At 43.9% G+C, this 13,241-nt stretch overlaps 1 protein-coding gene across 1 annotated transcript; it reads right to left on the bottom strand.

The window, feature by feature from the left end:
- Positions 1-9,061: 9,061 nt before the first annotated feature.
- On the bottom strand, positions 9,062-11,249 carry LOC103629502 (uncharacterized). Its single transcript, XM_008650603.2, has 6 exons — positions 10,461-11,249; positions 10,248-10,337; positions 9,975-10,124; positions 9,749-9,873; positions 9,469-9,604; positions 9,062-9,386 (listed from the first exon to the last, which is right to left on the bottom strand). Exons 1-6 carry the CDS (start codon positions 11,232-11,234, stop codon positions 9,258-9,260), a joined length of 1,404 nt encoding a protein of 467 aa, XP_008648825.1. The 5' UTR covers positions 11,235-11,249; the 3' UTR covers positions 9,062-9,257.
- Positions 11,250-13,241: the final 1,992 nt, after the last annotated feature.

The following is a 13,241-nucleotide window of genomic DNA, read 5'->3' as shown; positions in this document are numbered from 1 at the left end:
CCAAAGCCGAGTATATTGCTGCAGGACATTGTTGTGTGCAATTACTCTGGATGAGGCAAACCCTTAGGGACTATGGCTATAAGTTGAGCAAAGTCCCTCTCCTATGTGATAATGAGAGTGCAATCTGCATGGCAGATAACCCCGTTGAACATAGCCGCACTAAGCACATAGACATCCGAAATCACTTTTTGAGAGATCACCAACAAAAGGGGGATATTGAAATTGCTTATGTTAGCACCCACAACCAATTAGCCGATATCTTCACCAAGCCCCTGGATGAAAAGACTTTTAGCAAGCTTAGGAATGAACTCAATATCCTCGATTCTTGGAACTTTGATTGAAATCTCTCACACATTGCTCATTTATATACCTTTGATCATGTCTCTTTCATTTGGTACAAATGCATATTTCTTATTCTTCTTGTGCCAAGGCTAAGACTAATGTGCTTCCAAGTGTATTACTATCCTTAGTCTTAGATTGAAAGGGAAATGGAGTAATTGGCAAAGGCAAGGCTTCCACTATGACTCTGTCGGTATCATTTATCCTTTGCCCTACTCATAAACTTTCATTCATATCCTTTTCAAAGGGGGAGAGATTCGTAAAGGCCTCTAGTTCTCTTCATTTTTGGCGCTTAATGCCAAAGTGAGAGAGAGTAATAAGCCCAAAGCAAAAGGACCGCACCACCACCCTGTTTTCTAAAACCTTTTTCCAATTTCAAATCATTTGCAAAAACCCTCTTGACAGCTAAGGGGTGAATTGTTTCAGGGGGGAGTTTTTATTAGCCAAAGGAAAAGCATTTGAAACAGGGGGAGAATTTTCAAAAAAAACTTGAAAATGCCTTTAGAAATCATATTCTTATACCATTGGCTAATTGAAAAAGAATTTGAAAAGACTTTTCCAAAAGATTTGCAAAAACAAGCTAAGTGGTGCAAATGTGGTCGAAAAAGTTAAATATATCAAAACAACCATATATGCTTAGAAATGCTTTCATTTCAAAGTAATTTATGCACATCTGACAAAATGCAAACTAGTTACATTTCTACACTTTGTATTTGCTTTGGTTTGTGTTGGCATCAATCACCAAAAAGGGGGAGATTGAGAGGGAAATGGCCTCAATATTTCCTATAGTTGATTTTGGTGTTTGATGACCATCACAAACCATATGAACTAACTAGTTTGCCTAGTGGATGTTTTTATCAGGTGCATAAAGTTCACATAAACATACAAAGAAAATTACCTTGAGATAACGGAGTGTCCTGTGAGATAACGGAGCAACGGTCAACTCAGCACTCATCCACTAAAATTCATCGGACTGTCCTGTGAGATAACGGAGCAACGGTCAACTTCGCCCAACGATCGACTGCGCTGACTTCGACAGCAGAAGTCAGAAGTTAGTCTGCAACATCAGGATACACCGGACTGTCCGGTGCCACAAAAGGACAGAAGACTTCAACGATCAACAGCTCCAAACCCCAACGATCGGCTGACGTGGCACGCACCGGACAGTGAACAACGAGTGTCCGGTGCACCACCGGACTGTCCGGTGTGCCCATCGACATCAACGGCTGGAATACTGGTTGGGGCTATAAATACCCCTCAACCACCACCATTCAAGCCATCCAAGCATTCCCATTTTCTCATTCAAAACTAGAGCACAAGAATAGACTCCAAAGATACAATCAAAGCATCAAATCCTCTCCAAGCTCCAAAATCAGGTTAAGTGAACAAAAGTGCTTAGTGACTTGAGAGAGGGTGATTTGCGTTTCTTTTGTTGCTCTTGTTGCTTGGTTGCTTTCTTCTTCTCATTCTAAACTTTCCAAGTGTTTTGTAAAGCAAGCAAGAAACACCTAATTGTGTGGTGATCCTTGCGGGGTCTTAGTGACATGTGTGATTAAGAAGCACTCAACCGGTCTAAGTGACCGATTAAGAGAGGGAAAGGGTTGGAACAAACCCGACCTTTGTGGCCTCCTCAATGGGGAGTAGGTTCTTTGGAATGGAACCTCAGGAAACAAATCGTCGTATTCACTTGTGTTGATCTTCACCAGTCAATTTTTTTCTCCCCTCTCCTCTCTCTTTAAAGTTCTCTTGCTCACATCGTTTTGAGTTTGCTCCCAAAGTTATCCGCATTGATTGAGCAACTCATAGCAAGGAGAATTATCTTCCGCACCTCGTATTCACTATTATTTATTTCTAACCCTAACCCCGAGTGAAGTGCGTGTTCAAAGTTTATAATTTCCAGGTTTCGCCTATTCACCCCCCTCTAGGCGACTTTGAAGGATTCAAATGATGATCTAGATTATAGCGATCTCTTTAAGGGCTTAGAAAGATCCAAAGTTGATAAAATTAATGAATTGATTGATGATCTTAATGAGAAGGATAGGTTGTTAGAAAAGCAATAGGACATTCTTTATGAAGAACATGACTAATTTGTTTAATGTTGAAAAATCTCTTGCTTTGGAAATTAAGAAGAATGAGATGCTTACTTTTAAGTTGTCTTCTTGCCATGATTCTATTTCTAGTCTTAAGAGTGCAAATGCTGATTTAAATGATAGGATAGAAAAATTGAATGATATACTAGTTCATCCTTGGAACATGTTTCTATTTGCGATAGATGTAGAGATTTTGATGTAGATGCTTGCAATGACCATGTCTCTACAATTGCTAAGTTGAATGATGACATTGTCAACCTTCATGCCTAACTTAAAATATGCAAATATGAAAGTGATAAAGTTAAATTTGCTAGGGATGCTTTTACCATTGGTAGACATCCCTCCATTAAGAATGGACTTGGGTTCCGAGGGGAATCAAGGACTTAAAGATCCAAAAGTCCTCCAACATCATTAGGGAGAAAGGGAAGGCACCCTTGGCTAGTAGCTCGCATTATTTTCGTGATAAAAAAACCATGCTTACTTGTATGCCCATGTTAAGAATGCTTCACATGTTGCTCATCATGACGGGTGTAATGATCATGTTGTTTTACCTATGCGTTATGATAATTTTGCTTCTCATGCCATGATTGTTGCTTCTAGATCTTCTCATGCTCATGGTAGAAGTAGACCTAGGCGCTATGTTGTTTCTAATACGCCTAAGGTTAGGATTACATCTCATGGTCTGTCTATGCTATCTCGTACTTTTGATGCATCCTATGTGCTTTATTGTAAAAATAATAAAATTGTTGCTTCCAATGTGGGACCAAAATGCAAGAAGGGTAAGACTTGCATTTGGGTTCCAAAGATTTATCTTACTAACCTTGTATGACCCAACAAGACCTGGGTACCTAAATCCCATGATTAAAATTTCTTTGCAGGTTTATGCATCCAGGGCTCAAGTTGAATTATTGATAGCAGATGCACAAACCACATGACGGGGGAGAAGAAGATGTTCACTTCCTACGTCAAGAACAAGGATTCCCATGATACGATTGTCTTTGGAGATGGGAACAAAGGCAAAGTCAAAGGACCAGGTAAAATAACCATCACTACCGAGCATTCAATTTCTAATGTTTTCTTAGTGGAATCACTTGGTTATAATTTTCTTTCCGTTAGTGAGTTATATCATAAGGGTTACAACTGTCTATTTACAAATGTTGATGTAACTGTCTTTAGAAGGAGTGATGGTTCATTAGCATTTAAAGGTGTTTCTGACGGCAAGCTTTATTTAGTAGATATTACTAAAGAGAATGCTGATCTAGATGCATGTTTACGTGTTAAGACCAACATGGGCTGGCTTTGGCATATCAAGACCGCTGGAGCTTCTCCATATGGATCTCTTTGGGCCCGTTGCTTATCTTAGCATCGACAGAAGTAAGTATGGTCTTGTAATTGTTGATGACTATTCTCGCTTCACTTGTGTATTCTTTTTACAAGATAAATCTAAAACCCAAGAAACCCTCAAGCGCTTCTTAAGACAGACTCAAAATGAGTTTGAGCTAAAAGTGAAGAAGATAAGAAGCGATAATGGATCTAAGTTCAAGAACCTTCAGGTAGAAGAATATCTTGAGGAGGAAGGCATCAAGCATGAGTTCTCTGCTCCCTACGCACCACAACAAAATGGTGTAGTGGAGAGGAAGAACAGGACGCTCATCGACATGACAAGGACGATGCTAGAGAGTACAAGACATCAGCACGGTTTTGGTCGGAAGCTGTGAATACGGCTTTCCATGCCATAAACCGTCTCTACCTTCATCACCTCCTCAAGAAGACAACCTATGAACTTCTTACCGGTAACAAACCCAATGTCTCTTACTTTCGTGTATTTGGGAGCAAATGCTACATCTTGGTGAAGAAAGGTAGGCAATCAAAGTTTGCTCCCAAAGCCGTTGAAGGGTTTTTACTTGGTTATGACACAAATACAAAGGCATATAAAGTATTCAACAAATCTTTAGGTTTAGTTGAAGCTCTAGTGATGTTGTATTTGATCAGACTTATGGCTCTCAAAGAGAGCATGTTGATCTTGATGATATAGATGATCATGATGTTCCAACAGCCACAATGAGGACTATGGCAATAGGCGATGTGCGACACGAGAATAACAAGAGTAGGATCAACCGTCTACCTCCACAATGGTGAATCGCCCAACTCAAGATGATGAACAAGCACATCAAGACGATGGCATGGATCAAGGGGGAGCACAAGATCAAGATGGAAGGGAGGAAGACAAAGTACCACAGGCACCTTCAACCCAAGTCTGCACCAACATTCAAAGAGATCATCTGGTGGTTCAGATTCTTGGTGATATTAGCAAGGGAGTAATCACTCGTTCACATATTGCAAACTTTTGTGAGCACTACTCTTTTGTTTCTTCTATCGAGCCTTTCAGGGTAGAAGAAGCCTTGCAGGATCCGGACTGGGTGTTGGCCATGTAAGAGGAGCTCAACAACTTCAAGGGAAATGAAGTATGGAGCCTGGTGCCAAGTCCAAAGCAAAATGTTGTGGGCACCAAGTGGGTGTTTCACAACAAGCAAGACGAATATGGAGTGGTGACAAGAAACAAAGCAAGACTTGTAGCAAAAGGTTATGCCCAAGTCGCAGGTTCGGATTTTGAGGAGACTTTTTCTCATGTAGCTAGGCTTGAGTCTATTCGAATATTGTTAGCCTATGCTACTCACCATTCTTTTAAGCTTTTCCAAATGGACGTGAAGAGCGCTTTCCTCAATGGGCCAATCAAGGAGGAGGTGTACGTGGAACAACCCCCTGGATTTGAGGATGATAGGTACCTCAACCATGTATACAATCTCTTTAAGGCGCTCTATGGACTTAAGCAAGCCCCAAGAGCATGGTATGAATGCCTTAGAGACTTCCTTATTTCTAATGCTTTCAAGGCCGGGAAAGTTGATCCAACTCTTTTTACTAAGACTTGCAATGGTGATTTGTTTGTATGCCAAATATATGTCGATGCATTAATATTTGGTTCTACTAATCAAAAGTCTTGTGAAGAGTTTAGCAGGGTTATGACTCAGAAATTTGAGATGTCCATGATGGGAGTTGACCTACTTTCTTGGATTCCAAGTAAAGCAACTCAAGGAAGGGACATTTCTATCTCAAATCAAGTACAGCCAAGATATACTTAAAAAGTTTGGGATGAAGGACGCAAAGCCCGCTAAGCCGCCAATGGGGACAGACAGACATTTGGACCTCAACGCGAGAGGTAAGTTCGTAGATCAAAAACGGTCTATGATAGGATCTTTGCTTTATCTTTGTGCAAGTAGACCAGACATTATGCTTTCAGTTTGCATATGTGCTAGATTTCAATCCAATCCCAAGGAATGCCACCTTATGGCTATGAAACATATTCTTAGATATTTAGTTCATATGCGTTACATCGGGCTCTGGTATCCTAAGGGGTCTACCTTTGACTTGATTGGATAGTCAGACTCCGACTATGTCGGGTGCAAGGTTGATAGTAAGAGTACATCAGGGACTTGTCACTTTCTGAGAATGTCCCTGGTGTGCTGGAGCTCAAAGAAACAAACTTCTATTGCCCTATCCACCGTCGAGGCCGAATATGTTGCCGCAGGACAGTGTTGCGCACAACTACTGTGGATGAGGCAAACCCTCCGGGACTTTGGCTATAATTTGAGCAAAGTCCCACTCCTATGTGATAATGAGAGTGCAATCTGCTTGGCGGACAATCCCGTTGAACACAGCCGCACTAAGCACATAGACATCTGGCATCACTTTTTGAGAGACCACCAACAAAAAGGAGATATCGATGTGTGCCACATTAGCACCGGTCACTAGCTAGCCGATATCTATACCAAGCCTTTAGATGAGAAAAGGTTTTGTAAGCTGCATAATGAGCTAAATGTCTTAGATTCGTAGAACTTGAATTGATCTAGAGCACATATGTTTGTATGCTATTGATCATGTTATTCTAAGTTAATCATTCATTTATGGTGTTCATTGCCTTTTGTTTTTAATTCACAATTTTGGTGCGGCAATGAGGTTTTTAAAGGCCACTAGTTCTTCTATTTGGGTGCTTAATGCGAAAGGGGGAGAATTTAAGGCTAAAGCAACTGGATCAACTAGCACTTGTGAATTTTTCAAAAAATTAAGTGAAGGTATACTTAGTTTTTATCAAAACCCTCTTATTGCAAAAACTACTCTCTTGTGGGGGGGGAATTTGATTATGGAAAAGGGGGGAATTTTTGGTTTTTTGATCAAAACTAGTCTCGAAAAATATTTTGATTTGCCAAAACAAATTGTTTTGACATAGGGATAGGAAAATGAATTTGTTTTGCTAAAACAAACCAAATGGTGGCAAAATGATCCAAATATGCTAAATCCTGGATAATTCAATTGGTTTTTAGTTTAACTTCAATTTGCACACTTTGGCTCACATTTGGATATGTTAGTGTATTTTGAGTTCCTTTTGATGTGTTGGCATAAATCACCAAAAAGGGGGGAGATTGAAACGGAAATTTGCCCTTGGACCATTTCTAAGTGTTTTGGTGATTAAGTGCCCAACACATCACCTTGAACTGACATGCCTACTGTGAGTATGAGCACACGTATAAAGAAAGGCAAATTGAAAGATATATGAGTACATTGCAAATCCTGTTGAAATGGAGAAACAAAGGTATGAATCTAGCACTTAGTAATTGTTTTTGTTGATAACTATGTTCATCTAAGTGCTAGGAAACTTATTAAGTCGAGACAAATTGGAACGGAGAAGTTTGGCTAAGTTTGGCCAAACCTGCACGAGCCTGGGGTGCACCGGACAATGTCCGGTGCCCAGGCTAGCCAAGCCGGTAAACATGCCACTCTCGGGAATTTGTCGTGGCACTATAGCTATAATTCACTAGATTGTCCGGTGTGCCAACCATGTGCCTGGCCAATGGTCGACCGCACGATCAGCAGCTGCCACGTGTGCTTAGCCAACAGTCACCAAGATGCACCAGACTATCAAGTGCGCCACTGAACTGTCCGGTGTGCCATGGGGCCAACGGCTGGCAATGGTCGGCCTCACCAAAGAAGGGAAGAAATCGTGCACTATTCGCTATCCCGTGTGCACCGGACAGTCTGGTGCACCCGCGGACAGAAGACAAACATGACCTTCCAAATGGAGCTCCAACGGCTCCTAGGCCCCTTGGGGCTACAAAAGGACCCTCTAGGCGCATAGAAAAAACACCAAACATCATTTGGACATCTTATAACATTGAGATATTGCAACCATGCTATTGCTTTGCTAGATAGAGATTTGAGCACGTGTTTTGAGCTGTAACTCTGCTGCGTTGTCTCTTGTGCTCTTTTCTCGACTTGTGTGCGTGTGTTATTGTGATTTGGTTTATTGTGTGTGTTTCTTCTCCCCCTTACTCTTGTGTTTGATAGAGATCAATTGTGTATGGTGTGAGAGACTCCAACTTGTGGAGATTCCTCACAAAGAAAAAAAACTTGATATAAGGAAGAAAACTGTGGTACTCAAGTTTGATCTTTGGATCACTTGAGAGGGGTTGAGTGCAACCCTTGACCGAAGGAGGTCACCACAATGTGGAGTAGGCATTGGCCGAACCACGGGATAAAATCACCGTGTGACTTGTGCATTTCTTTATTGTGGTTATTTTTTCCATAGAGTTCACACATATTCACTTGTGTTATTGTTCCTAAGTTTGATACATATCTTAAAGTAACAATCAAGTGAAGAGCTCGTCTTCTCTATATCTCTATTCATCTCAACTTGGTTTTGGTTCTACTAACACTTATTATAAATCAAGTTTGTCTTGTTTAGAGTTGATTTTTGCAGGATCACCTATTTACCCCCCTCTAGGTATTCTCAATATCACCTGTAACGGGGTAATTACAACACTTCCCGTACAGTAATCCACACACACCATACAACACACCCGCACGCTATGCTGACGGGTGGGCCCTTAGCGGTATCTTCTGGTGCACCGGAGGTGTTCGGGGTCAACACGTAGCCTCTGCTCCAACAGCCTTCGCACTTTCGCTCCCTTCGGTTGCGGCCGGCCGGATGGTCCTTCAGTCGATGAGATGGCGAAGGCCTTGGGTTTTGCCGACAAGCTATCGTCGCCCGTTGGGTCGAAGACCCCTTCGCTTGTCCTCGGCGAGGACCCCTTCTCATGTGGACTGAGCCGAGGGCCCCTTCGCCTGAGGGCCTGTGTATGGTTAGTATGACAAAGTATGATCCATGTTCTGTGATCGAGGCTGTGTTCGGTCTCTGCCTAGTAGTAGCCCCCGAGGGAGTGGTTCATCCTGATGACCCATTTCCGAAGTCTCTTAGCTTTTAAGGTGACGAACGCTGCCCTTGATCATCCGGTGAACTCGTAAAATAAAAGATGTCACTGAGTTATTACCATATTTTGCTAGTGACACGTTTTTATAATAGATGTCACATGAACATATAGTAACGCGTTTTTATAATAGATGTCACATGAGTATAGTTATTAGTGGCACGCTTTTAAAAAAGACGTCATTGAGAAAAAATAGTGATGTGTTCTTAACAAGTGTCTCAGACGTCCCTTTGAGCCTTTTTGACGCAGTGTTGTTCTATGTACTGCTTACTAGTCTGCTACTGTTATCTATAATTTATATTCGAAATTTAATTTAGAAAATGTCTAATTTCTCAATAAAAAATAGACATATTATGATAAGTTAGCCAGCGACCAAACATATAGTGTTGTAGCGTTTACTGCGTATACTCATGGCATCAGTGAGTCGTCGTCAAGCTTTATACACAACATCAACTACTGTACAGTAAGTTCGTTCGTTCAGTCATGGCAACGGCAAGACAGTGGGGAATCAGAACTCGATGCCGCTGTTCATCTGGACCGAGAACCATGGCCGGCCAAAACCGTGGAGTAGTGGAGCGTCTACTCTGAACGCTAACCCTGACCTTGCCGCTCCGCCGTTCAGCTTCGACCTTCCGATCTGCGACGACACCCAAAGATGATCGAGGAATGAAGCAGGAATTGGGGTGAATTCAGATGTAATGTAATGTTACTTGACAGACCGATATGGAGGCGTATGCGGAAGCAGGGGAAGAAGCGGTGTGGGAGTAGCCGCAGACTACGCCGACGTTGTCGTCCGCCGAGTGGATCAGCTCCACGCACACCCCAGGATGGCGCCCGCCGATCGTAGGACATATGCTGTCCTCCGTACGTCACAAGAAGCTGCAGTCAGTTCATGCATGCATTTCGGGTTTCGATCTGGACAGGGACCGGCCGGCTAACTTGTATTGTAGCTACTGTCAGAATTAAGAGTGGCATGCATGCATGGTTGATGCGGCTTGCCTGATCTGTGTTGCTGGCTGCAGCATCAGGCCGGATCTCCTCCAAGACAACGCCTGGACGACCCCCACCGAGAGTGACTTATCCGGCCACTGAACCATCGGGACGACGCTGCCGCCATTCCTGTTCTGCAAGCAACTGAAGACGTAAGTGTGCTGTGCGGCGAAGTGAAGACATTTCCTGCTGCAATGAAGCATCGATCGTCGGCTGCATATATGCCTAGCCTAACCTTGAAAGAGAAGCTGAGCCTCTTCTCCCCCGGGAACTTTCCGTGGGCTTGCAAGACCCCGCCACGGAGGGGCAGGAAAGCACGCGCCGTGAAGCCGTCGCCGGCGACGTACCTCAGTTGCCCGTTTGGGAATTGCATGTCCATGAACGACTGACAGTGTTCGAACAAAAATGTTTAAGTCGGGAAATATATATGGACAGGAGAGAGAAAGCTAAAAGTACGTAGCAGAAAATAGGCTGGGTGGGGACACAAGGTCGATCGCCTAGACTTTACAAAAGCGAACGGGTTCAGGCATAGCATGGACATGAAGAACCATCTCTTGTGGGCCGACCAGTACGCGGGGCAGACCGAGTGCACTCCGTTCTGCAAGAAGACCAGAACCGTACGCCTCTCAATTAGTCAGGGCATCCATTGTGTTTCTGCTTGGGGTTTTTTTTTTTATTTTTTTTGCACAACTAGCTGCAGGAGATCGATCGATGCACGCACCTTGCGCTCGAATCCGTACCAGATGAGGTGCCGCTTGGAGAGGTGCACCGGGAAGAGTAGCGTCGTGTCGCGGACGAAGAGGACAGGACCGAGCTGCACGAGGAACAGGTTGTTATTGGCTCCATTGCCGCCGGCGCCGGCGCTGCTGCTGCTGCTGTGCGACGCCTCCGCGCGCCACAGGTCGCCTCTGGCCACCACCGAGCTCTCCACGTCGTGCGTCCTGCTGTCGTACGTCGCCGACAGGTTCATGCTCCCCTGCGCCCGCGCGAACCGCCCGGAGGAGGCGCCGCCGCCTGTGGCCTCCTCCCTGCTGGCCGCAGCCGGGGCTCCGGCGGCCGCCGGCCTCCCGCCATTGTTCCCGGCGTCGCGCCAGCTCCGATTCGGCGCGCCGCCGCCGCCGCCGCCGCCGCCGGAGTAGAAGGTGTCGTCGATGCGGAGGCGGCGGAAGACGTCGCCCACGGCGCGGCCCAGGCGTCCCCCGGCGTCGAGCACGGCGGCGGCCACGCCGGAGAGCTGCTGCTTCTGCGCAGGCGGAGGGAGCGGGGCGGGGCGGAACGCGGCGGCGCGGCGCGCGCGGTCATCGGCCGCGGCGGACATGGGCGGGAGGATGCCGGGGTGATCGTTGGCCGTTGGAGGATAAGGGGCTCGTGGCGGGAGGGAGCTGGAGAGGGAAGGGCGGAGGGGAAAGGAGTTCTGCTGCATGGACGCGGTGTATCGGGATGTGTCTTCGGTGTTGACACTACTTGTCTGCGCGGTTCGGTGGACGCGGTCCATAAGATCGGATGGTGGGACGCGGTCCAAGAAAAGTATACAAAAGTATATTTCTCACTTGTAATTGTTTAGAACCAATATAATTTCAGCGGAAATCTGAGTACAAATCTAGTGACTATATATTGAGTAGGGAACGAAGCTATAGGCAATACAACCGTGAATCATACCTTAAAAGTTGCATACAATTTGAGTACAAATCCTGTGATGGAGTTATGTGATTAAACTACATAGTAGATATATGATATGAAATAATGGCATTCAATGGTACACACTCCTATCATCCTGTGTGTTTAACGATTCATCGCCGCCTCAGCCTACATCAGTACTAACAGGTTGTGAAGAACAATGTGACCGTACGTGGTATTTGTATGACACTGAAAAGTACAATTTCAGACCACTAGTTATGTTCGTTTAGTGTGGTTTATGTAGGAGCACGCACGCATGGTGTGTCATACATGACACACTCATGCTTTCTCCTCGGAACTGTAGTATTCTGGTCTATGAAACACTTGTGAATGCGCATGAGAAAAGACGTATACATAGGAAAGAATTATCATCAGCATCTACTACAATCTACTACAATCTGGTAGGTCCAAAGGCCGGGGTGAAATGAGTGGGCAAGATGAACCTGTTGTTCGACATGAAAAGCAGCACAAACTAATTTTACTGGGATATACTTTAGTGGAGACCCACTTTCACCCCTCCTTTTTAATATTGTAGCAGATATGTTGGCTATAATAATTAAAAGGGCAAATATGGAAGAACAAGTCGGTGGAGTTGTGCCCCACTTAATAGATGGAGGTTTATCTATCCTTCAATATGCGGATGACACGATCCTATTCTTAGAACATGATCTGGAGAAGGCTCGCAATATGAAATTGTTGCTTTTTGTCTTTGAACAAATCTCAGGACTAAAAATCAACTTTCACAAGAGCGAAATATTGTGCTTTGGTGCAGCATAAGATCACGAGCAATTGTATAGAGATATTTTTGGGTGTAAAAAAGCAGAGTTCCCTCTAAGGTATTTGGGTATTCCTATTCATTATAGGAAGTTGAAAAATACTGATTGGAGGGAGGTAGAGGAAAGATTTGAAAAAGGCTTAGTAGCTGGAAAGGAAAACATTTATCAATCGGGGGAAGGCTAACCTTAATCAACTCAGTTTTGAATAGTCTCCCCATGTATATGATGTCCTTTTTTCTTGCTCAAAGGGTGTCCTCAAGAAGCTTGACTACTTCTGATCTCGTTTCTATTAGCAAAGTGATGAGAATAAAAAAATTACCGCCTAGCTAAATGGAACATCCTTTGTCAACCTAAGGACCAAAGGGTTTGGGCATCATGGATCTCAATTTAAAGAATAGGGCCCTACTAAGTAAATGGTTGTTTAAACTCCTAACTACGGAAGGAACGTGGCAACAATTGCTTAGAAACAAATACCTTGGATCCAAACCACTAGTACATGTTGAATGGAAACCAGGGGACTCACATTTCTGGTCGGGAGTGATGAAGGTGAAGCAAGACTTTCTTCGCTTTGGAACCTTCGAAATCAGGAATGGATCACAAGTAAGATTCTGGGAAGAAGGTGATTAGGCAGCATAGCTTTAAAAACTAAGCACCCCTCTTTATATAACATTGTTCGAAGGAAATTCGGGACAGATGAAACAATATTAAAATCAGATAACATAAATCTAGCTTGGAGGCGATCTCTAATTGGGTCTAAGCTTGTTGCTTGGAATGAGTTGCGCCAAAAGCTTGTTAACATAGCCTTAACACAAGATCAGGATATTTTTCGCTGGAACTTGCACCCAAATGGTCAATTCTCGGTAAAGTCTCTTTATCTGGCCCTTATCAAAGAAGATGTCCCAAACCTAAATAAGAGACTATGGAAAATAAAAGCACCCCTTAAAATCAAGATTTTTCTATGGTATCTTCGTAGGGGAGTGCTCCTTACCAAAGACAACCTAGCTAAACGAAATTGGAAGGGAAGTAAAGCATGTAATTTCTGTCAAGAC

The sequence above is a fragment of the Zea mays genome, chromosome 6, assembly GCF_902167145.1.
Source record: "Zea mays cultivar B73 chromosome 6, Zm-B73-REFERENCE-NAM-5.0, whole genome shotgun sequence".
NCBI classification, from domain to species: domain Eukaryota; kingdom Viridiplantae; phylum Streptophyta; class Magnoliopsida; order Poales; family Poaceae; genus Zea; species Zea mays.
Note: the sequence above shows the minus strand (reverse complement) of the source record. Positions and strands in the feature narration are given on the sequence as shown.